This window comes from Nomascus leucogenys, chromosome 8 (genome assembly GCF_006542625.1).
Source record: "Nomascus leucogenys isolate Asia chromosome 8, Asia_NLE_v1, whole genome shotgun sequence".
NCBI classification, from domain to species: domain Eukaryota; kingdom Metazoa; phylum Chordata; class Mammalia; order Primates; family Hylobatidae; genus Nomascus; species Nomascus leucogenys.
This window is the reverse complement of record NC_044388.1, coordinates 104,369,488-104,390,128: the sequence shown is the minus strand read 5'-3', so window position 1 is coordinate 104,390,128 and position 20,641 is coordinate 104,369,488. Positions and strand designations below refer to the sequence as shown.

General features: G+C 56.0%; 1 protein-coding gene across 12 annotated transcripts in view; it reads right to left on the bottom strand.

The window, feature by feature from the left end:
• Positions 1-267: 267 nt before the first annotated feature.
• DNM1 (dynamin 1) overlaps positions 268-20,641 on the bottom strand; it is a 51,551-nt gene continuing 31,177 nt past the window's right edge. For 2 of the 12 annotated variants that reach the window (XM_030817923.1, XM_030817921.1), the window contains exons 12-23: positions 16,019-16,089; positions 15,747-15,798; positions 15,530-15,541; positions 13,181-13,294; positions 9,038-9,147; positions 8,033-8,144; positions 7,582-7,593; positions 6,764-6,934; positions 5,143-5,384; positions 4,560-4,775; positions 2,376-2,412; positions 275-858 (exon numbers count right to left, since the gene is read on the bottom strand). In XM_030817923.1, the coding sequence (XP_030673783.1) occupies positions 2,391-2,412; positions 4,560-4,775; positions 5,143-5,384; positions 6,764-6,934; positions 7,582-7,593; positions 8,033-8,144; positions 9,038-9,147; positions 13,181-13,294; positions 15,530-15,541; positions 15,747-15,798; positions 16,019-16,089 (1,134 nt within the window). In that variant the 3' untranslated portion in view covers positions 275-858; positions 2,376-2,390. Of the gene's footprint in view, positions 1,509-2,375; positions 2,413-4,559; positions 4,776-5,142; positions 5,385-6,763; positions 6,935-7,581; positions 7,594-8,032; positions 8,145-9,037; positions 9,148-13,180; positions 13,295-15,529; positions 15,542-15,746; positions 15,799-16,018; positions 16,090-20,641 lie in introns of all 12 variants that reach the window. The other 10 variants (XR_004031434.1, XR_004031433.1, XM_030817924.1 and 7 more) reach the window with 10 other exon arrangements.

Below are 20,641 nucleotides of genomic sequence, written 5' to 3'. Positions count from 1 at the left end.
CTCGCCTGCCTGAGCCTGGTGGTCTGTCTGTCCCTCCAGAATGCCGGCTGCCCCGCAGGCTCCCTCCAGGCTGAGTTAATGGCCCTGCCCCCTAGTGGCCAGAGCCCGCTTCACAGGATGAGAGCCAGCTAAGCTCCAGGGGCTTTCCAGGAAAAATGTCCCTTGGAAGAGATGTGGTCTTTTCACCGCCCCCAACAGCACCCTAGTAATGGCTTAGCCCTTCCCCTCCCCTGAGCTCCAGAGAGAACACAACCAGCAGAGGAGACATTCCCCATCATCCAGAAATGGGTTTTATTCTCAGCCGAGGGACAGCAGGACTGGTAGAGACTGTCAGGCCACACGGCTGCCTGCACAGCACCCCCATGCTTGGTAGGGGGTGGGAGGGATGGTGGGGGCTGGCTGTCCACAGGCCGGGCATGACAAGGAGGCTCACTGGAGGTGGCACACTTTGGAGTGGGATGTCGGGGGACAGCGTTCTCTTGTAGTTGGGCCACAAGACTCCACAAGGATAGCACAGTGACTGATTCCCAGCACTAGAGGCGAGGCGGTTGGCTATGTGTAGGTGTGTATATATATGAGTATTTATAGATATTTATAGAACAGGGCAAGGGCGTACCACAGAAGGGGCACAAGTTTTCACCAACGGTCACGCCTGAATGTGTCAGCTCACCACTACAACAGACTAAGTCACAGACGAAGGGGGCTGGCTTTGGGACTGGGGGAGCCACTGTCAAGTCACAGAACAGCCGTCCAGGCAGGCTTGGAAAGGGAGGTCTCCGAGAAGAGGAGGGATCTGTTTAGAGGTCGAAGGGGGGCCTGGGGCTCTCAGGACGGGATGGACTTGCCTGACCCGATCGGCTGGCAGTTGGAGAGAAAGCAGAGAGAAAACGGGAGAGAGAAAAGCAAAGAGAGAGCTGGTAAGGCAAGTGCAGCACACGGCCGGCCGGCCACGCAGCAGCAGTGGTGGGAGGGCCGGGGAGGGGAGGGCGCAGGTGTGGGTGTGGCAAGGTTCCTGGAAAAGAGGGGCTAGAAGGGAAAGGGGAGGAAGATGGAGGGAGGAGCCGTAGCTTCACAGGTAGCGCCTGGGGGCTGTGGCGGCCCTCCCCACCCCACACACACTGGCCTCTCACACGGCACCCAGGCAGGGCACCTGCAGTTCAGGCTGATGCTCGGCCCCCTCGGGCTTCCCTCTTCTCTGGTCACCCTGTCTTCCAACCCACTGGCCTGGGGCCACCCCTTGCCTTGGGGAGCCCCACGCAACAGCCACCAGGCCTGATAGAGAAAGAACACTGCTTGAACCAGGAGGGTAAAACTAAAAGGGATGGCTGGAGGGAGCGCCGGAGGCCCCTCTGGGTGGTCAGGAAACCCAGGACCCTCTGAAGGGACCCTGGGGGAGGCAGGGAGGACAGGCAGCCGGATGCCAGTGGCCATAGACTTATATGTCTAAGAGGGGAGCCTCAGCTGGTCGGGGGGCTGCAGGTCGCGTAGGTGAGGCTGGGCCCTTCCTGCTGGGAAAAGCAGAAGAGCGAGAGTCAGTGGCAGGAGAAGGGGGGGTGGGCTCACTGGGCAGAGCTCAGCTGGGCCAGCAGGCACGGTCGTCCCCTCGGCTGAATGGCACAAGTGACCCTGGGAGCAACTGGCCAAGGTGCGTGAGCCCGCTGGCTGGCTACGGTGCTTCAGCTGGGGCCAGGGACACTGCCTTCAGTCACACTAGCAGTTATGACGGTACCTGGGAGGGAGGGAAGGGGGCTGTGTGTCCCTGCCTGGCCTGTGAGGTATATCGTGGGATGACCGTGTGTATGGGACTCTCAAGCTTTTACCCTAGATCACCACTGGATTGCCGGCAGATAGAGGAGGTGGGACCCTGACTATCACCCTGCTCTGCAGTGGCTTTGGCTCTCAGCGCCCCCAGGCTGGGAGCTGGATGCCCTACCCAGGGAGCGTGACTCAGATTGCACACCAGGCATGGCGTGCCCAGGATGACGTTCCTAGACCTCTGGCCGCCTCAGAGTCCAGCCCCACACACGACCCCCTCCAAGCTCCCAGCCTTTACACCATAAACCATGAGCTCTCTGCCCTCTCTGACGGCTCCAGAGAGCACCCATGTCTGCCAGCTTGGGCGCGGAGCCTGTTCCAAGAGCCCCCAGGCTCAGCCACGGAGGCCTTGGGCAGTGGCACTGAGTCCCGAGGCTCGCAGGGAAGGGAGGTGAGAGAGCCAGCGGCACGAGGACAAAAAGAGGAAAGAGCAAGTCTGCAGCTGCAGAAGGGAGGGGCGGGGAGCCTGGCTCTGAGGTCCCAGTTGCGCGCCCCGTGTGGAGCTAGTGCAGCAGGGCAGACACACCATTCATGCAGCAGGCGGTGAGGCATGTACCTACCATGGCTGACGCTCCTCAGGGGTCACTGATAGTGATTCTGAAAGACAGCACGAAATCAACATGGCAGTTCACACGCACGGGTGGGGCAGGCCTGGGGGTGGGGGACACACACACGCACACGCCCGGGCGTGCACACACATGCCGTGAGGCCCCATGGCCCACATGCACACGCTAACACACATGCCCACAAATAACACGCATACGCCTCCTTCCCCGCCACCTCCCAGTGCCCAGCACCCTCACTGGCCGGCGGCGCGTGCAGCACGGATCTGGGGCATGCAGCCACTCAGCACACTGAAGCACACGTGTGGGCAGAGTCACAACACAGAAGCTCACCCGCACACAGAGGCATTTGCACCAGCTCCCTGCACACTCGTGCCTGGTGTGCTCAGAGGACCACCCGTGCTGCTCATGGAGATAGGGCTGGCTTGCTTGCTAATGTCCAGCTGTCATTTCTCCACTTAAGAGCCTTCTGTGGTTCCCTACTGCCTACAGCATTGAGCCCCAACGAGTCAAACTTTTCGGACTTTGAAGGTTCTCCACCTTGTGCCCCACCCTCCCCACAGAGCTCTTCCTCATTCTGTCTCTGTTCTCTGCTTTGTCCAGTGGCTGTCCTCGATGCAGCCCACACTACACCTCTACCCACACTGCAGCTCTTGACCCAGATACCCTCCCGATTCCTTGCCACGTAAGCCTATCTCAGCCATGCCTCAGACCGCACTGAAGTCAGGTTGCCTTGAAGAAGCTCTCCCAGACTGCTCTTTTCCCCAAGGTAGGGTCATAATTTGCCAAATGTCTCATGTGTGTTAGCAAGACTGGAGTTGGGGCAGGCATCAAGCCTTACATCACAGATCTCACACCGCACCATAGACCTGGGTGCCAAATACCCTGAAGAATCTGAACTCACGTTGGCAGTTAGCAAAAGTGCTCCTACGGCTGCATCTGCAGTTAACACAGCATCCCTATAGCCACTGTCTCCCTCAATCCCCACAACCACCCTGGGAAAAAGGCAGAATGTCATCATTTGATAGAAGGGATGCTGAGGCTCTGGGAGGGAAAGAGACATGTCTAAAGGCCCAGGGTGAAGCAGCATCTCTGGACTCCCAGTCCAGTCCTCTTGCCCAATACCATGCTGCTTGCCTCTACCCATCTGCTTTGGTCATCAGAGCATCACAGGGCAAGCCTCAATCCCTGCCTCATTTTGGTTTATGGGTGCTAGACCGACAGCCCTACCCTCCAGCCATGCAGAAACAAAACAGTTGCTATTGTTCTGCTGTGTTCTTCCTTAGAGAATGTGGCCAGTGGAAACAGGGCAGACTGGGAATTGGAGTGAACTTCCTTGAAAGAGGGTCATGGGTCAAGAAGGTCAAGCCAAAGGATGTAGTAGAAAGCTTTTCCCTAGAAATCTTTGGGAATGAAGCAGGCTTCAGCCACTCCCATCCCTGCCCCTGCTGCCACCCCTACCACATTGGTTTAGACTGGGTAGGGCCAGAAGAAGGGGGAGGAAAAAAGCCATCAGATTGCCCATGGCCCCAGGCTGCTTCCCCAGCTGCTCCTGTCCTAGCCCGGGCCTGGGTGCCATTCTTACACTCTCACACTCGTGTGCACGCCCACACACACATCACACACCTTTCTAGTCACACAGTCACAGCCTGGCCTCTGCTCCTGTGGGCCAGTGGCTGGACACCCCCTGGGATGGCTCAAAGGAGTCAGGACTGGGAAGTGGGGACATCAGGGTAGCTGAAGGAAATCCACACACTCAGGGCAGATCGGGGTTCAGACTCAGACCTAAGGTAGGCTCCCCAGGGGCTGGGAGAGGAATTGGACGGAATGGAGGATAGAGAACAGCAAGAAGAAAGGAGGAGGAATGCAACGTGTGGGCGGCCGCCAAGAGTGAAAATAGAGGGAAGCGCCATGCAAGTGCTGGAAAGAAGGGGGCAGGTGGGACGAGCCCCACAGCCCCCTCCCCAGAAACGACCACCTCCGGGACTCAGCGCTCCCTCAGGGGCAGGCTCCGCCAGCCCTCGGCCACACGTGGCGTGGCTCCGGCACCCAGAGTCCGATTGCCTGGGATGGAAACGGCCTGTTCCGGCGGCCAGGTCCGATGCTCTGGAATCCAGCCCCATTTCCCTCCCGGCCACGCCCGTCTGGCAGCCTCTCCAGCCGCATTCAGCCCCTACTCACCTGGGGACCCCGGGCGGAGCGCGGTTGGGGCGCGAGGGCACCTGAGGGGGAGGGCCGAAAGGGTCAGGGGAAGCCCCCGGCCTGGAGGGCACGGGGGGCGCTCCCCCCAGGGCGGACCCAGCAGGCGGAGGCCCAGGAGCAGGGCCCCGCGACCCGGGCCGGGCTGGGGGCACGGCGGGGGCTCGGCGCTGCGGCGTGGGGCTGGACGTGGGCGACCTGAGGGCGACAGGGAGCGAGGAACAAGGAGAGGCGAGATGAGCAGCTCCGCCCACCCAGAGGCCCCGCCCCAGCCCAGTGCTGGCCCCGCCCATGCACGCAAGCCCCTCCCTGCCGCGCCCCTAGGCGGTCGCCGGAGCTTAAGCCCCGCCCCCAGCGGCGCCAACGTCTCAGCTCCACCCAGCCTTGCAGCCAGCTCTCCACGGCAAGCCCCGCCCCGCGACAAGCCCCGCCCTCTCTAAGCTCCGCCCCTCGCTCCAGGTGGGAGCCACCCCGGTGACGCGGGCGCGCCACTGCCCGGTCCCGGCACTCCTCCCGCGGGCCCCGGGCTGGGGGGCTTTGGGGCCGTGGGGGCCGGCCCTGGTACCTGCGTCCGGCCGGTACGCTCTGCACCTGCAGCCAGGAGTCGTCCACGGGCGGGGGCATGGGCGTGCTGACGGTGGTCGTGTTGATGTCGCCGATGATGCTGAGCGCCTCCTTCAGCGCGTGGTACATGCGCAGCATCTCGTCGCGCCGCTGTGCCTGCTCCGCCGACTCCTCCATCAGCGTGTTCTGGTCCCCACACGAGTACAGGTTGGCCAGCAGCTCCGAGAAGATGAACTCCTTGGTCTGCGAGTAGGCAAAGAGGGAAGGAGGTGGGGACCTGATGCCTGTGCCGCCCTGGCCACCCCACCGGGCCCTGCTGGGACTGTGAGCTGGTATGGCTTTTCAGACGCGGCTCCTACACTACGTAGACTGGAAGATTCGCCTCCCCACCGCGCTTTTCTCACTCAGATGAGGACACTGAGGTCCACAAGAAAAGTCTCCTGACCAAGGTCACAGATCCGGGACGGGACTTAGGACCTATCATGCCACCAGAACTCTTGTCTACTCAGTTGTTGTTGTTTTTTTTTTTTCTGGAGATAGGGTCTCGTTCTTTCGTCAGACTGGAGTATAGTGGCGAGATTACTACTCACTATAGCCTCAACCTCCTGGGCTCAAAGTTATCTTCCAATGTCAGCCTCTCCAGTAGCTAGGACTACAGGCACGTGCTACCACCAACTCCAGCTATTCTTTTTTTTTTTTTTTTTTTTTTTGAGATGGAGTTTCACTCTCGTTGCCCAGGCTGGAGTGTAATGGCACAATCTTAGCTCACTGAAACCTCCGCCTCCCGGGTTCAAGCAATTCTCCTGCCTCAGCCTCCTGAGTAGCTGGGATTACAGGCATGTGCCACCACGCCTGGCTAATTTTGTATTTTTAATAGAGACGGGGTTTCTCCATGTTGGTCAGGCTGGTCTCAAACTCTCAACTTTAGGTGATCTGCACATCTCGGCCTCCCAAAGTGCTGGGATTACAGGCATGAGCTACCACGCCCGGACAACCCTCGCTATTCTTTAAAATTTTTGTGTAGTGACAAGGTCTCACTGTGTTGCCCAAGCTGGTCTTGAATTCCTGGGCTCAAGTGATCCTCCTGCTTTGGCCTCCCAAAGTGCTGGGATTACAGGCATGAGCCACCGTGCACAGCCCCTCATTATATTTCTTCTTTTCTTTTTTTCTTTTTTTTTTTTTTGAGATGGAGTCTCACTCTGTCGGCCAGGCTGGAGTGCAGTGGCAGGATCTTGGCTCACTGCAACCTCCGCCTCCCGGGTCCAAGTGATTCTCCTGCCTCAGCCTCCCAAGTAGCTACAATTACAGGCTCACGCTACCACACCTGGCTAATTTTTCTATTTTTAGTACAGATGGGGTTTCACCATGTTGGCCAGGCTGGTCTTGAACTCCGGACCTCAATTGATCCGCATGCCTTGGCCTCCCAAAGTGCTGGGATTACAGGTGTGAAGCACCGCGCCCAGCCCCTCATTATATTTCTATTGGACAGCTCTGGTCTGGACCATGCCTCCCTCCCTGGACCTGGTCCCATAGGGCTGGTTGGCATCTCCCCCAGGCCAACGTGGCCACCTGCGTCCCCAGTGCCACAGGATTTCCCTGCCCCCATGCGGCGGAGCACGCACATTGTTAATCATGAGGTGCATGATGGTCTTGGGCATGAGGTCCCTCACGGTCTTGTTGACAATGGCCATGTATGAGTCCACAAGATTCCGGATGGTCTCCACTTGCCGTTCCAGCTGTGGGTCCATGGAATGCATGAAGCTGTCGGAGCCATTCTCCTCAGTCTCGCTGGCCTGCCATGGAGAACACAAGAGCATCAGGGTGGCCAGGCCATGCAGCCAGGCTCCAGGCATCCCCAGGATCTCAGCCCCTCCAAGGGTACCCAGAACATTGAGGCACAGAGAGAAGCGACTGGCCTGAACACACACCCGGCTCCGCATCCCTGTGCCTCTCAGGACCCTAGACTCCCCTGATTCAGCCTTGTCTTGGTTCTGACTCTAGTGCCTAGAATTTGCCTCAGTTTCCCAATCCAGAAATTATTATTATTTTGAGAAAGAGTCTTGCTCTGTCACCCAGGCTGGAGTGCAGTGGTGCTGTCTTGGCTCATTGCAACCTCCTCCTCCTGGGTTCAAGTGATTCTCCTGCCTCAGCCTCCTGAGTAGTTGGGATTACAGGCACGCACCACCATGCCTGGCTAATTTTTGTATTTTTAGTAGAGATGGGGTTTCACTGTGCTGGCCAGGCTGGTCTCGAACTCCTGACCTCGTGATCTGCCCACCTAGGCCTCCCAAAGTGTTGGGTTTACAGGTGTGAGCCACTGCGCCTGGCCCCAATCCAGAAATTAGAAAAGAACATCTCCAGGTCCCTTGCTTGAAAACCTGGCTGGAGCTGGTGCCAGGCTGCAGATGCCTGGCAGGAGGCAAGAGAAGGGCACACTCACTTTCTCTTTGTCCTGGGAGGCCCACACACCAACATTGCCACCGCCGCCACCACCAGGGAGCACAGCCGAAGGAAACACACAGAGAGGAAAAGGGGAGAGATTGAGTGAACCTGGGACACTGCACCCCAACTCTCAGGCTACTCTAGACATCACCACAGTGAAATAGGGGAGAAAAGAGAAGGCAGTCACAAGAAACTACCATCATAGAAAGGGGATGCAGGAAATGGCATCTGCAACAGAGACAGAGACACAAAACTGCCACTGGAGAAGGATGGGAAGACCAGGAGACTGATCTCTGTTCCCACCCCGAGAGTGGGTAGAGGGGAGGATTCCTATTATTTCTGAGCCAAATAAGGCCTCGGAAACATGGCATGACTTGGCATCACTGAGGATGGTGCCCCAGGGGCCCTAGGATCATGCTTGCCCCTCCTCTCCTTGCCCTGCCACTCACCCCAACACGCTCAGGGTACACGCCAGCCCTCAGGAAGGAGGCCTTCCAGCTGTCCACCTCCTCCTGTGTCTCACAGGCCAGCTCCAGCTGCCGATAATCCTTGTAGACATTCCTGCAAGACAGGGCAGGCGGTGAGGGCAGATGGGCAAAGCCTGACCCTCCCTGGGGGTTAAGGGCATGCCCAGACTTTGGGGTCAACATGCCTGAGGCCAGCTCATTTCCCAGCTGTGTAACCCTGTGCAAGTCCCTTCCTCTCTCTCAGCCTCAGTGTCCTCATTGGGAAGATGGGTTAATAATAATTCCTGCCTCCTTGGGTCACTGAGGATTCAGTGAAGTGAATGGTAAAATGCTTAGAAGGGGACTGGACCTTTGATAAGAGGACAACCATAGTCAGCGAAGTCTCTAGCTTGGGGCCCAGATCCCACCAGCTTCCTCCGTGGCTCTCTAAGGACCCCTCTGATGGCAGCTGGACTGAACCCTCATCTCTGAGTAGCAGAGTCAGCCTTGGGTCAGGAAGGAAGAGGACTAGTACTACCACCACCCTATAGGAAAGAAAGCAGGAGAAGAGGACCAGGCCTGTCTAGGGCCCTTTGGCTCCAGGGCCTGGCAGAGTGTCTCATGAAGAGCATGCACTATACCAGTGACTATAGAAGGGAGGAAGGGACGGAGGGAGGGAGGGAAGGGGAGAATGGAAGGAAGGGAGGAAGGGAGGGAGGAGGGAAAAAAAAGGAAGGGAGGGAGGGACAGAGGGAAGAAAGGAGGGAGGATGAAAGGAAGGGAGAAAGGAAAGGAGGGAGGGAAGGAGGAGGGAAGGGAGGGGGAGGGGATGGGAGGTCTTGACATGATGTCTAGCTCAAAGCAGGAACTCAACAAGCATCTGTCAGTGGATGGCTTGCTGTGGGGCCTAGGGGAGGTTCCTCTCCTCCCTGGATCCCTGTACCCAGCTTCTACTCAGTGAGGGTGGTTTTGGGGCTGCAGCAGCCACAACCAGGGGCAGGCAGGCACCTCTGCTCCGTGTTAAAGAGGGCAAAGATGTGCTTGCTCGACATGAAGCCCTTCTCCACGTCCCGCAGCTTGAGGTTGTCCACAGACAGCATGTATTTCTTCTCTTTCTCCTGTGGGTGGAGGTAGGAGCAATGGGGTGAGGTTGGCACTGTTCTCTGCCACACCTCACTCCCTAAGAGTCCCCCTGACTGGCCCGGGGCTTCTAAGCATCAGCCCCCTCCCACTGTGAAGGTGCAGCTAGATAAAAGCCTACCCACAGACCGTAGGCGTCCTGGGCACCGCCGGCCCCCACTGGCATTCCAGCCAGTCTCACCAGCTCTGCATATATGCTGGAGGCCAGGGGGCTGGTGAGGGGTGGGAGGGAGGCTGAGAATGGCTCCCACAATCCCTCCCCAGGCAAGTCCTGGATACAAGCCAGGCCGGCCTCAGGCAGGGACCGCACACTCAGGCCTCTCTCGCCCCCGGCCTGGCCGCCTCTGACTTCATTTCCTGACTGCAGAGACCAGGAAGGGGGGCCACCAGACCCGGCGGCTTCAAAGGGCCGGCTCAGCCCACTCCCCCGAGCTCCCCATGTGTTAGCAATAGGGCAGCCAGCACAAGCCTGGAGATGGTGTGCCTGTGTGTGCAACATGTGTGTAGTTGTGTGTTTGTGCCAACACATGCAAGCCCAAGTACATATCCTATTACCTATTGTGTATGTGTGCACATGTGCCCAGCATGAATCATGTGTCAGTGTGTGTCTGCATCTCGATGTGGATGTGTGCACACTTTGTGGATGTGTGTGGCAATTGTGCAAGCCTACATGTTTGCATAGCCATGCCTGTGGACTTATACTGGGGTACACATCTTACCTGCATACCGTGGTACAATGGGCTGTGTGTTTGATTTATCTAGAGCTATCTGGGAGGAGTTATGTGTATCTGTGCACAGGCGTGTGCGGTGCTAGGCCCATGTGTGTGCTCGGTGTGGGCACATGTGTATGTAGGCTGCTGTGTCCCAGGGGAGGGGTTCAGGGATCTGGGGAGGAGGTACCCCAGGATGGGGCTCTGGGAGAGGGGAGGGGCTTTTGTCACCCATGCCCTACTTGCTCATGGGGGTCATCTGTGTGGGCCTCGGGGACTCAAAGAGCTTGGGCATGAGCCTTGCCTAGGATCTCAGGTGGGGGGCTGGGTTTAGGGGGACCTTGCTCCCCCATCCTGGCGTCATCCTGCCCACCCCTCTCTGCCCCCAACGCCCCCCTGGCCCATGCAGCCACATAAAGCCCTCTTTATGCCAGGCGGGTGGCCTGGAGCCCCAGAGGGCGGCTGGGGGAGGAGAGGAGGAAGTTGCACACACGGCCAGGGAACATCTGGAACCGTTCGAGAGAGGCCCCGCCACCACCCGCCCTGTGCTTCGGGGTTGGACACTAGGTAGGAGCGGCCTCCTCCCCCCACCCCTCCCTTCCTGCTGGCCGGCCCCCTCCTCAGGCCCCTCCTTCTCAGCCCCAGCTCCCGCTCACCCCTGCCACGTCAAAGGAGGCAGAAGGGGAGTTGGGAGCAGAGAGGGGACCACGGGCTAGCTGGTCTGGTGCTAGGGGTACACAGGCTGGGGTTGGAGGGTTCTCGGATCTCCAGGGGATGGGGCTGAAGCGCCCACCGGATGGACAGACACTGCTGCCTGGATGGACCAGAGGACACCTCCACTCCGTCTACCCAGTGTTTAGACTATCTGTTCAGGACTCCCAAATTGTACAGTAGTCTGCACATTGGTTAGGCTGGGCTGGGTTAGACCCTCGGCGCCGCTGCCACTGGAGAGCTGGACCGACCCCTGCTCACCATCCCAGAACCGGAGCCTGGAGCCAGGGGGTTGGGGCACAGGGCGGGCTGGGAGGAGACACAGAGGGATGGGGGTGCCACCCTGCTGTGGGACTGGTGGGGGGTAGCGGTGGTGGGGGAAGGGTGGCCGAGGAAGACTGAGAGGATGGGGGGGTCAATGGGGACTGGGGATGTGAGCAGCTGCCGGTCTGCCCAAAGAGCCTCCCTCACCCCAAAACCTGAGGGCTGGTGGCTGGGTAGAGAAGTACAGACCACTCTCCCACCAGCCTCGACCACCTCCACATCCCCAGGGTTCCTAGTGCAAGAATCCACTCACATTCAACACACACGCACCTTGACACTCACAGCCCCAGAACTCACACACATGAGCACCCCTACACTTTCCATCTCACACCCATGTCCCAAACAGACACACACAAGTGCATGCACACACACCCATACACACCCTCACAACTGGAACACTCCCCCCATCCTCACATCTCAAAGACATACACAGATTCTCAAACACCCCATACTCACACCCTCCCTCCTAGAGCCCCCTCCCCCCACACACCTGCATTTACACCCCAAGCACAGGCACATGCCCAGAGTCACTCCACAGGCACACAGATTTCACCCCCAGATGCAAATGCAGACCACATATTCCAAACACACCTAGATGCTTATACCCCAATCACACTCCTAAAAAACACCCACACACCAGACCCACAAGCCACACACATACACACACACAAACACACCCCGCCTCCCAGCACCCACAGCCCACAGCCCATTCCCACCTCCCCACATACGATTCTCAGAGCTGTTTTCACACACGACTTAACTCAGATGTACACAAAAGCTCCAGAAAGACCTACAGGCTCAGGCATGAGATCAGGGGACCCCCCTCAGTGGCACGTGCCCCTCCCCCACAGTGTCACTCGGTCTCAGGCCCTCAGCCCCAGGTCACATAGTCTCCTTGGCCCTGTGTAAGGAACCTCAACATGGGAGACCCCAAACCCATGGGGGCATCTAGGGAGCCTGCAGAGAGACCGGCAGGAAGCCACCCCCCACCCGCACCCCACGCCACTGCACACTCCATCCCTTCCAGGGGCCCCCATGGTGGGGGAGGCCAGAGTTGGGGTAATGAGGTCCAGATGGCTTGGCGCCCCCTCCAGTGACGACAGAGGGCCCCTCCCAAGGTGGAGGGTTGGGGCCCCTGCCCAGGACAAACTTGGAGGAGACAGGGACCTGGGAGGGGGCTTGGAGGCCAAAATCACAGGCCCCACCAGAGCCCCGCTCCCCCGTTGAGGATGCTATAGCCTCTAAGAGCCCCCTCAGGAAGAAGAGGGTCCCTTCCCCCACTCCTTGGCCAGCTGGAGTTCATTACCACAAGCCCACCCCCAGCCCTCCCCATTCTCTCTGGTCACCTCTGGAATCCAGATGTGAAAGCCAAATAGACTCATTCTTAAAGGAGACCAGCAACAGGGGAAGGAGGTGGCAGGGGCTTCTGTGCACCCTAGTGGGCGGGGAGGGGTTTTTTGTGGCACCTCGGCAAGGCTCCCACACTCCTTGCCCCTCAGCCTGGGGGCACCCTGGGCATTTCCCTTGGACTGCAGGGGTCTAGGGGACTGGGGTGCAGGGGTTAACTGGGTGTCTGGCAGCTGGACTCGTGTGTGTCATGGGCCTGTGGGGGCCACAGAGGAGGCGGCACGCCCTGCAGCAGGAAAACAGGAAGGCTGCTGGGCCGCAGGGTCAGGGAGGGGCACCCAAGGCCCCTGCCCACCCTCCCCAGGGCGCTTAGCCCCAGGCTCCTCAGTCCTGCCAAGCCACCTTCTCCTTCCAACCTGGGTGAGAGGGTGCCTCCCCCTGAACCCCCAGGGTCACCTGCCTTGGACCCTTGCATCCCAACTCCACCCGTGGATCCTTTTTTTTTGAGGCGGAGTCTCACTCTGTTCCCCAGGCTGGAGTGCAATGGTGCCATCTCGGCTCACTGCAACCTCCGCCTCCCGGGTTCAAGGAATTCTTGTGTCTCAGCCTCCCTAGTAGCTGGGATTACAGGCGCCCGCCAACACACCTGGCTAATTTTTGTACTTTTAGTAGAGACGGGGTTTCACCATTTTGGCCGGGCTGGTCTCGGACTCCTGACCGCAGGTAATCCACCTGCCTCGGCCTCCCAAAGTGCTGGGATTACAGGTGTGAGCCACCATGCCCAGCCTGCCCATGGATCTTTGACGAGACATTTTAAAACCCTATTCCATGGTCTAGCCCACTCCAAGCCCATGGGAGGGTCTGAGCCTGACTCTGGCCACCAGCCCAGCCCCTTGATGACCACTGGTCCTTGACTCACCTCATCATCCTTGTACCAGGACAGATTCTCAGCAGTCAGCACAAACCAGTACTCCTTGGAGCCCCCTTTCATGATGCCAATATTATTGATAGTCAGCCAGCCCTTGCGGATGACCTGGAGGGTGATGGGGCAGGAGGTCAGTGGACAGGGCCTGAGCCTCCCCGTGGGGGATGGGGTAGGCAAAGAGAGGCATTCGAAACCCCACCCCTCCCCCAGCTCTCGGAGGCCTCGCAGTCAGGGAGGGTGGGGGCCAGACCTGCCTTAGTTTGAACCACAAGTGAACAGAGTGGAAGACAGAGGAAGGCTGAGATCAGCTCAGGATAAAGAGCCTTTGACAGGCAGACCTGGCCAAGTAAGGAACTGGAGGCCTGGGTAGGGGATGAGCTCCCTGTCACTAAAAGTATGCAAGCAGAGTTTATGGGGCCGATTGGGGAAGCCAACTGTGAGTCTTGGAAGCTTAAGGTCTCATCTGTTCTGAGATGTGTTTCTGACTTTACACATGCTGCTGCTGCCTCTGCCTAGAAAGCACTTTTTCCTTTTTGCCTGGCAAATTCCTACTCAGCCTTTGAGTATCAGCTCAGGATTCACATTCTCAGGCAGCCCCTTCCTGGCCCCTAGGATAAATCAGGATTCCCATAATAATCTTTGATCACTCCCTGAAGTCAACTTCTGTAACAATGACTTCGATTTTTAATTAACTTCTCTGCATGCGTGTGTGTGATTGTCTGTCGATGCAGCCTCCCCTGCTAAATCATGAACTCTTGGTCACTAGTACATCCCAGCACCTTGCAGAGGGCCTGGTAGATAGTAAGTGATCAATACGTATTTGTAGTATGAATAAATAAAAGCTATGACAGTATGGTTCTAAGGGTCTTTGGCTCCAGGTCCCCAGGGGCAAGGGCTGAGCCACAAAGTGCCTAGAGCAACAAGCTAAGGTCCCTTTTCATGGCAGGAAGCAGCTGTCCCCAGGACTGTCCAGAGCCATGGCCACAGTCCAGGGCCTGTGGATTCTACTTCAGGGGTAGGGTCACTGGCCAGGCACTGGTCATGGGTCAGACCAAGAGGATGAGGCAGCTGCTTCTGCTCCCTCCTGGACCCTGACCTCCCCAGCTTCTTCTCTGAGCATCCAGAGAAGACTCAAGGAGGCCTGGGGCTGGCGGCAAAGCCCTCTGGGGCCAGGCTTGCTTCTGGAGCCCTCCTTATGCCTCTCTGGCTTCCCCGAGAACCTCGCTGAGAACTCGAGCTGCACAGCCCAGCAGCAGTTGAGCTGAGGGGAGACCACCAGCTGCCTCTCTCACCCCTTCCCGATCAGGCGAGGATCCCCACAGGGTCTTGTCACCGTCTTTGGAATTGAGTCCACTGTGTCCCAGGATGTTACCAGCAGATCTTGCCACCTGCTCCCCACCCTAACTTGTAGTCTTTGTCACCCCCCTTGGCCACACCCAGCCCTGAACTCCTCTCTGCTCGTCCTAAGCCCTCTCTGCAGCCCTGCACCAGGGACCTCCTGCTCTCCCAACTCCCACCCTGCCTGGAGCTCTCAGGGGCCTTAGCTGGGCCCTACCAGCAGGCCCAGGTCTCCACGTCCTGTCCAGAGGCCAGCACCGTGGAGGCACCAGCTAGTGTTGGCTGAATTGAATTGTCCTGATACTTCGTTCATTCCTCCCTTCATTCTGTTGAGCACCTACTGCGTGCCAGGCTAGGGGCTTGAGCTGAGGATTTAATGATAAACGGGACAGACTCAGCCCTCCCCTTATGGGGCCTGGGAAGGAAATAGACATTAAGCCAATAATCACATAAACACCTAGAGTCTTACAAAGAAACTACGGCCTCTGGAACCTATGGAAAGAAAAGCTGAGGACCCTCGGGCTCATGTGTACAACTGAGCAAGCGCTTCTGACGAGGGATGTTTCCGCAGACATCTAAGGACAGAGAGCAGGAGGCCAGGTGAGCAGTGACTTCGTGACTTCTCTTGACTCCTCATTCGTCTCTTCATTCAAGTCCGGAGGCGATGGCTGTCAGCTTCTTAAAAATGTGTCTTGCTCACGTGCATCCATCCATCCAACAGATGCTTAAGGAGCACCTACTCCGTGCCAGGCCCAGCCTCCTCACCCACCCAGCCCCACACGGTCTAGCTCTGCCTGAAGTAGGTGCTTGGCTCGTGCACACAGATGGACAGGTGGATGCGGCTGGGCCTGCCTCTGGCCTGAGGGCAGGTGTGAAATGCCAGGGGCTGGTGTGTACAAGCAGCTTCAGCCAAAGGGTGCCCTCCTACCCACTGCAGATCCCCACTGCCGATGGACCCTCCGCCCCCTCACTACACAAGCCGAGAGCCCCAGTCCTGGTACTCACCAGAATCTCATCCTGCAAAGAGGTAACCATAGCAACCACGAGAGGCATCGGGGAGAGAGGAGAGAGGGTTACTGAGGCAGAGTGGGAGGGTTGTGGCTGGCAGCTGACAGGTCCCTGGCCCCCATGGGACCCTTCCCCTCAGGGGAGGGGGCTCTCAGAGTCTGGTGTCCGTCCGGCACCCTCCATCCCTCGGGCTGGGGTGCTGCGGCCCACTCACCTGGTTCCCTGAAGTCTTCTTCTTGTTCATCTGGTTGCTCCTCTGCTGAGCACTAATGGGAGGGAGGGGAGGAGTCTCAGAACTTCTCTCAAGAGGCCCAGCTCTACTGCCCACTGCTTAGTGGGCACAGGACCCAGAGGGTTAACCTAGCAGACCTGGGCTCTACACATCTACACACACGCACACACACACACACAGACACACACACACACACACACACGTTACCTTCTCTGCCCAGGAAGCACTCACTTTTTGCCTGGGGGAGCACTCACTTGGCAAAGCCTATGAAGTCCTCATGGTTGGTGTTCATGTAAGCCAGCTCGATATCGATGAGAAGCATGACCTTCAAGGATACATAGGTTGGTGGGCAAGCGGCAAAGACACCACAAAGTTTTAAAACGCAGGGCAAGCTGGGAGAAAAATACTTGCAGCACATATAGAAGGCTAGTATCCATAATAAATATAGTCCCTACCATCAGTGAAAGACAAAATCTGAGCGTGGTGGCTCACGACTGTAATCCCAGCACTTTGGGAGGTGGAAGTGGGAGGATTGCTTGAGCTTAGGAGTTCAAGACCAGCCTGGGCAACATAGGGAGACCTGTCTCTACCAAAAAATACAAAAGTTAGCCAGGCATGGTGGCATGTGCCTGTAGTCCCAGCTACTTGGGAGGCTGAGGGGGGAGGATTGATTGAGCCCAGGAAGTTGAGGCTGCAGTGAGCCAAGATTGCACCACTGCACTCCAGCCTAGAAGACAGAGCAAAACCCTGAGAGAAAAGAAAAGAGGAGAGGAGAGGATGAAAGAAAGAAAGAAAATCACAAATTGGCCAGGCACGGTGGCTCATGCCTGTAATCCCAGCACTTTGGGAGTCCGAGGCGGGTGGATCACGAGGTCAGGAGATGGAGATCATCCTGGCGAACACAGTGAAACCCCATCTCTACTAAAAATACAAAAAATTAGCCGGGCGTGGTGGCGGGCTCCTGTAGTCCCAGCTACTTGGGAGGCTGAGGCAGGAGAATGGTGTGAGCCCGGGAGGCGGAGCTTGCAGTGAGCCGAGATCGCACCACTGCACTCCAGCCTGGATGACAGAGTGAGACTACGTCTCAAAAGAAAAAAAAAAAAGAAAATCACAAATCAAAATAGTCAAGAACATGATGAATAATTCATAGAAGAAATGCATACATCCACTAAGGATGTATAAAAAATCCTTACTCTCGTTAATAAAGAAATGTAAGTTAAAAATGAGGCTTTTAGCCAGGTGCAGTGGCTCACGCCTGTAATCCCAGCACTTTGGGAGGCCAAGGTGGGCGGATCACCTGAGGTCAGGAGTTCGAGAACAGCCTGACCAACACGGAGAAATCCTGTCTCTACTAAAAATACAAAATTAGATGGGCGTGGTGGCACATGCCTGTAATCCCAGCTACTTGGGAGGTTGAGGCAGGGGAATCACTTGAACTCAGGAGGTGGAGATTGCAGTGAGCCGAGATTGTGCCATTGCACTCCAGCCTGGGCAACAAGAGCGAAATTGTCTCAAACAAACAAACAAACAAACAAACAGAGGCTTTTTAAATGATCAGCATGGCACAAGTGTTGGGAAATGAGCTGTCTCATATATTGTTGATGGAAGTGTAAATCAGTATTACCTTCTCTGAGGGCAATTTGGCAATATTTAACAACATTAAAATGCACAGGGCTGGGTGTGGTGGCTCATGCCTGTAATCCCAGCATTTTGGGAGGCCGAGGCAGGAGGATTGCTTGAACCTAGGAATTCAAGACCAACCTGGGAAACATGGAGAAACCCTGTCTCTACAAAAAATAGAAAAATTAGCCAGGTGTAGTGCTGTATGCCTGTGGTCCCAGCTACTTGGGATGCTGAGGTGGGAGGATCGCTTGAGCCCAGGGATGCAGAGGTTGCAGTGAGCCATAATGGCACCACTGCACTCCAGCCTGGGCGTCAGAGCGAGACCCTATCTCAAAAAAACAAACAAACAATGCAATATTCACTTCCAGAATTATATCTCACAGATACACTCATCAAGTGAGCAAAGATACATGAGCCAGAGTATTCAAAGTAGTACAGTTTGTAATAGAGAAAAATTGGGAGCAAGCCAGTGGCCATCTGAGGGTGAAATAGATTATGATACTCTCTAGACAAGAAAGCACCGTGCATCTGTTCAAAAGAACAAGGACGGGCTGGGCGGGGTGGCTCATGCCTGTAATCCCAGCACTTTGGGAGGCCGAGGCAGGTAGATCGCTTGAGATCACAAGTTCACAAGTTCGAGACCAGCCTGGCCAACATGGTGAAACCCTATCTTTACAAAAATACAAAAATTAGCCGGGCATGGTGGCATGCACCTGTGGTCCCAGCTACTTGGGAGGCTGAGGCAGGAGAATGGCTTGAACCCGGGAGGCAGAGGTTGCAGTGAGCCGAGATCGAGCCACTGTACTCCAGGCTGGGCAACTGAGAGAGACTGTCTCAAAAAAAAAAAAAAGAACAAGGATAATGTCCAGGTTCTGGCCTGGGAAGACCTTTGCAAACGATTAAATGTGAACATATTTGGAATTGAGTAGTGATGAGAATGACTTTCCAGATGGGACAAAGCCTGCCAGGTTCAGACCCAAGCCCCACTGCTTCCTGTGAGCTTGGGGTCTGTCCTCACTCAGCCTCAGAGTCCACAAATGTAGCGTTTCTGCCTCTTAGAACTGGTGAAGACACAAGAGATGAGATACTCAATTGATGTTGGGTATTACGATTATCTTCAGAGGAAAAAGGCAAGGCACACAGCAGGCTTGCGGTTTAGGAGAAAGATGGAATCTGGATTGCGTGTGTTTGTATGTGAGTGCACATGCGTAAGAAAATGCCTGCAAGGTGACACACTAAACCGTTTTGCTTTTTGGGGTATTACTGAGGCAGAGTCTCGCTGTGTTGCCCATGCTGGAATGCAGTGGCATGATCACGGGTCACTGCAGCCTCCACTTCCTGGGCTCAAGCGACCCTCCCACCTCAGCCTCCCATGTAGCTAGGAATTCCGGTGCATGCCGCCTCACCTAGCTAGTTTTTAAAATTTTTTGTAGAGACGGGGTCTTGCCATGTTGCCCTGGCTGGTCTCAAACTCCTGGGCTCATATAATCCTCCCACCTAGGCCTCCCAAAGTGCTGGAGTTACAGGTATAAGCCACTGTGTGGAGCCCCAAACTGTTACTAATCGTTATTTTTCAGGAAGAACTGGGGGTGGGGAAGAGTGAATGGAGGGCTATCTCCTTGTAATTTAACCACTTCGATACTGATTGAATGTTTTATTGAGTATTTATGATGTTTGTAATTAAAAAGCAATCAATAAGGATTTAAAAATATGACATCAACAACAAAAACATGAAATGAATGAATGGAGATGGCACCATCATGGAGAGATGTGTGAAAACAGGAAATGGGAAATGGGAGCCAGAGGGGGCTACAACAGACAGGTAGGGGCATGGCAGACATGGATCAGGAAGGAGGACTAGCCTCTGAGCTCCGTGAGGGCCACGATGGGCCCTGCTCACCTCTGCTCCGTGCAGCTCAGAGGTAGCGTTCAGTGGCTATGTTTGTGATTGAAGGAAGAAATGAATGAATATTTGATGAACGACGACATAAAAGGTGGGGGTGGCTATGAGGGGTATAATGTGACCCAGAGAAACAGCAAATAGACAAAGAGAGGCCCAAAGAGAGGACCACAAGGATAGACTTCCAGAAAGTGAAGAAAGCCAGACTAGCCTGGGCACAGTGGCTCATGCTTGTAATCCCAGCATTTTGGGAGGCTGAGGCAGATCGCTTGAGCCTAGAAGTTTGAGACCATCCTGGGCATCATAATGAGACCCCCGTCTCTATAAAAAATTTTAAAATTGGCCAGGCGTAGTGGCATGTACCTGTAGCCCCAGCTACTCGGGAGGCTAAAGTCGGAGGATTGCTTGAGCCCCGGAGGTCGAGGCTACAGTGAACCGTGATCGTGCTACTGCACTCCTGCCTAGCAGGGGTGACAGAGCAGGACTCTGTCTCCAAAAAAATAAGCATAGAACTAGCCTATGGCCCAGCATTTCCACTTTTAGGTATATACTCAAAAGGGTTGAAAGTGGAGACTCGGATAGGGATTTGTACACTCATCTTCATAGCAGTGTGATTCACAATGGCCAAAAGGTAGAAAAAACCCACATGAATAAACAAAGTGTGGTCCATCCACACAATGGAATATTATTCAAGCCTTAAAAAGGAAGCAGCTTTTGACACATGCTACGATACGGATGGCCCTGGAAGATATTATGCTAAGTGACAGATACTGTATGACTCCACTTAGATGAAGTCCCTAGAAAAGTCAAATTCATAGAGACAGGCCAGGCACGGTGGCTCATGCCTGTAATCTCAGTACTTTGGGAGGCCGAGGCAGGTGGATCACTTGAGGTCAGGAGTTTGAGACCAGCCTGGTCAACATGGTGAAATCCCATCTCTACCAAAAATATAAAAAATTAGCCAGGTGTGTGGTGCGCGCCTGTAATCCCAGCTACTTGGGAAGCTCAGGCAGGAGAATCGCTTGAACTCAGGAAGTGGAGGTTGCAGTGAACCGATTTCATGCCACTGTACTCCAGCCTGGAAAACAGCGAGGCTCCGTCTCAAAACAAACAAACAAACAAACAAACAACAAATTCATAGAGACAGAAAGTTGAATGGTGGCTGCCAGCTGCCGGGAGCTGGGGGAGCAGGGAATGGGATGTTAGTGTTTCATGGGGACAGTTTCCGTTTTGCAAGATGAAAAGAGTTCTGTGGGCCGGGCGCAGTGGCTCACGCCTGTAATCCCAGCACTTTGGGAGGCCAAGGTGGGCAGATCACTTGAGGTCAGGAGTTTGAGACCAGCCTGGCCAACAT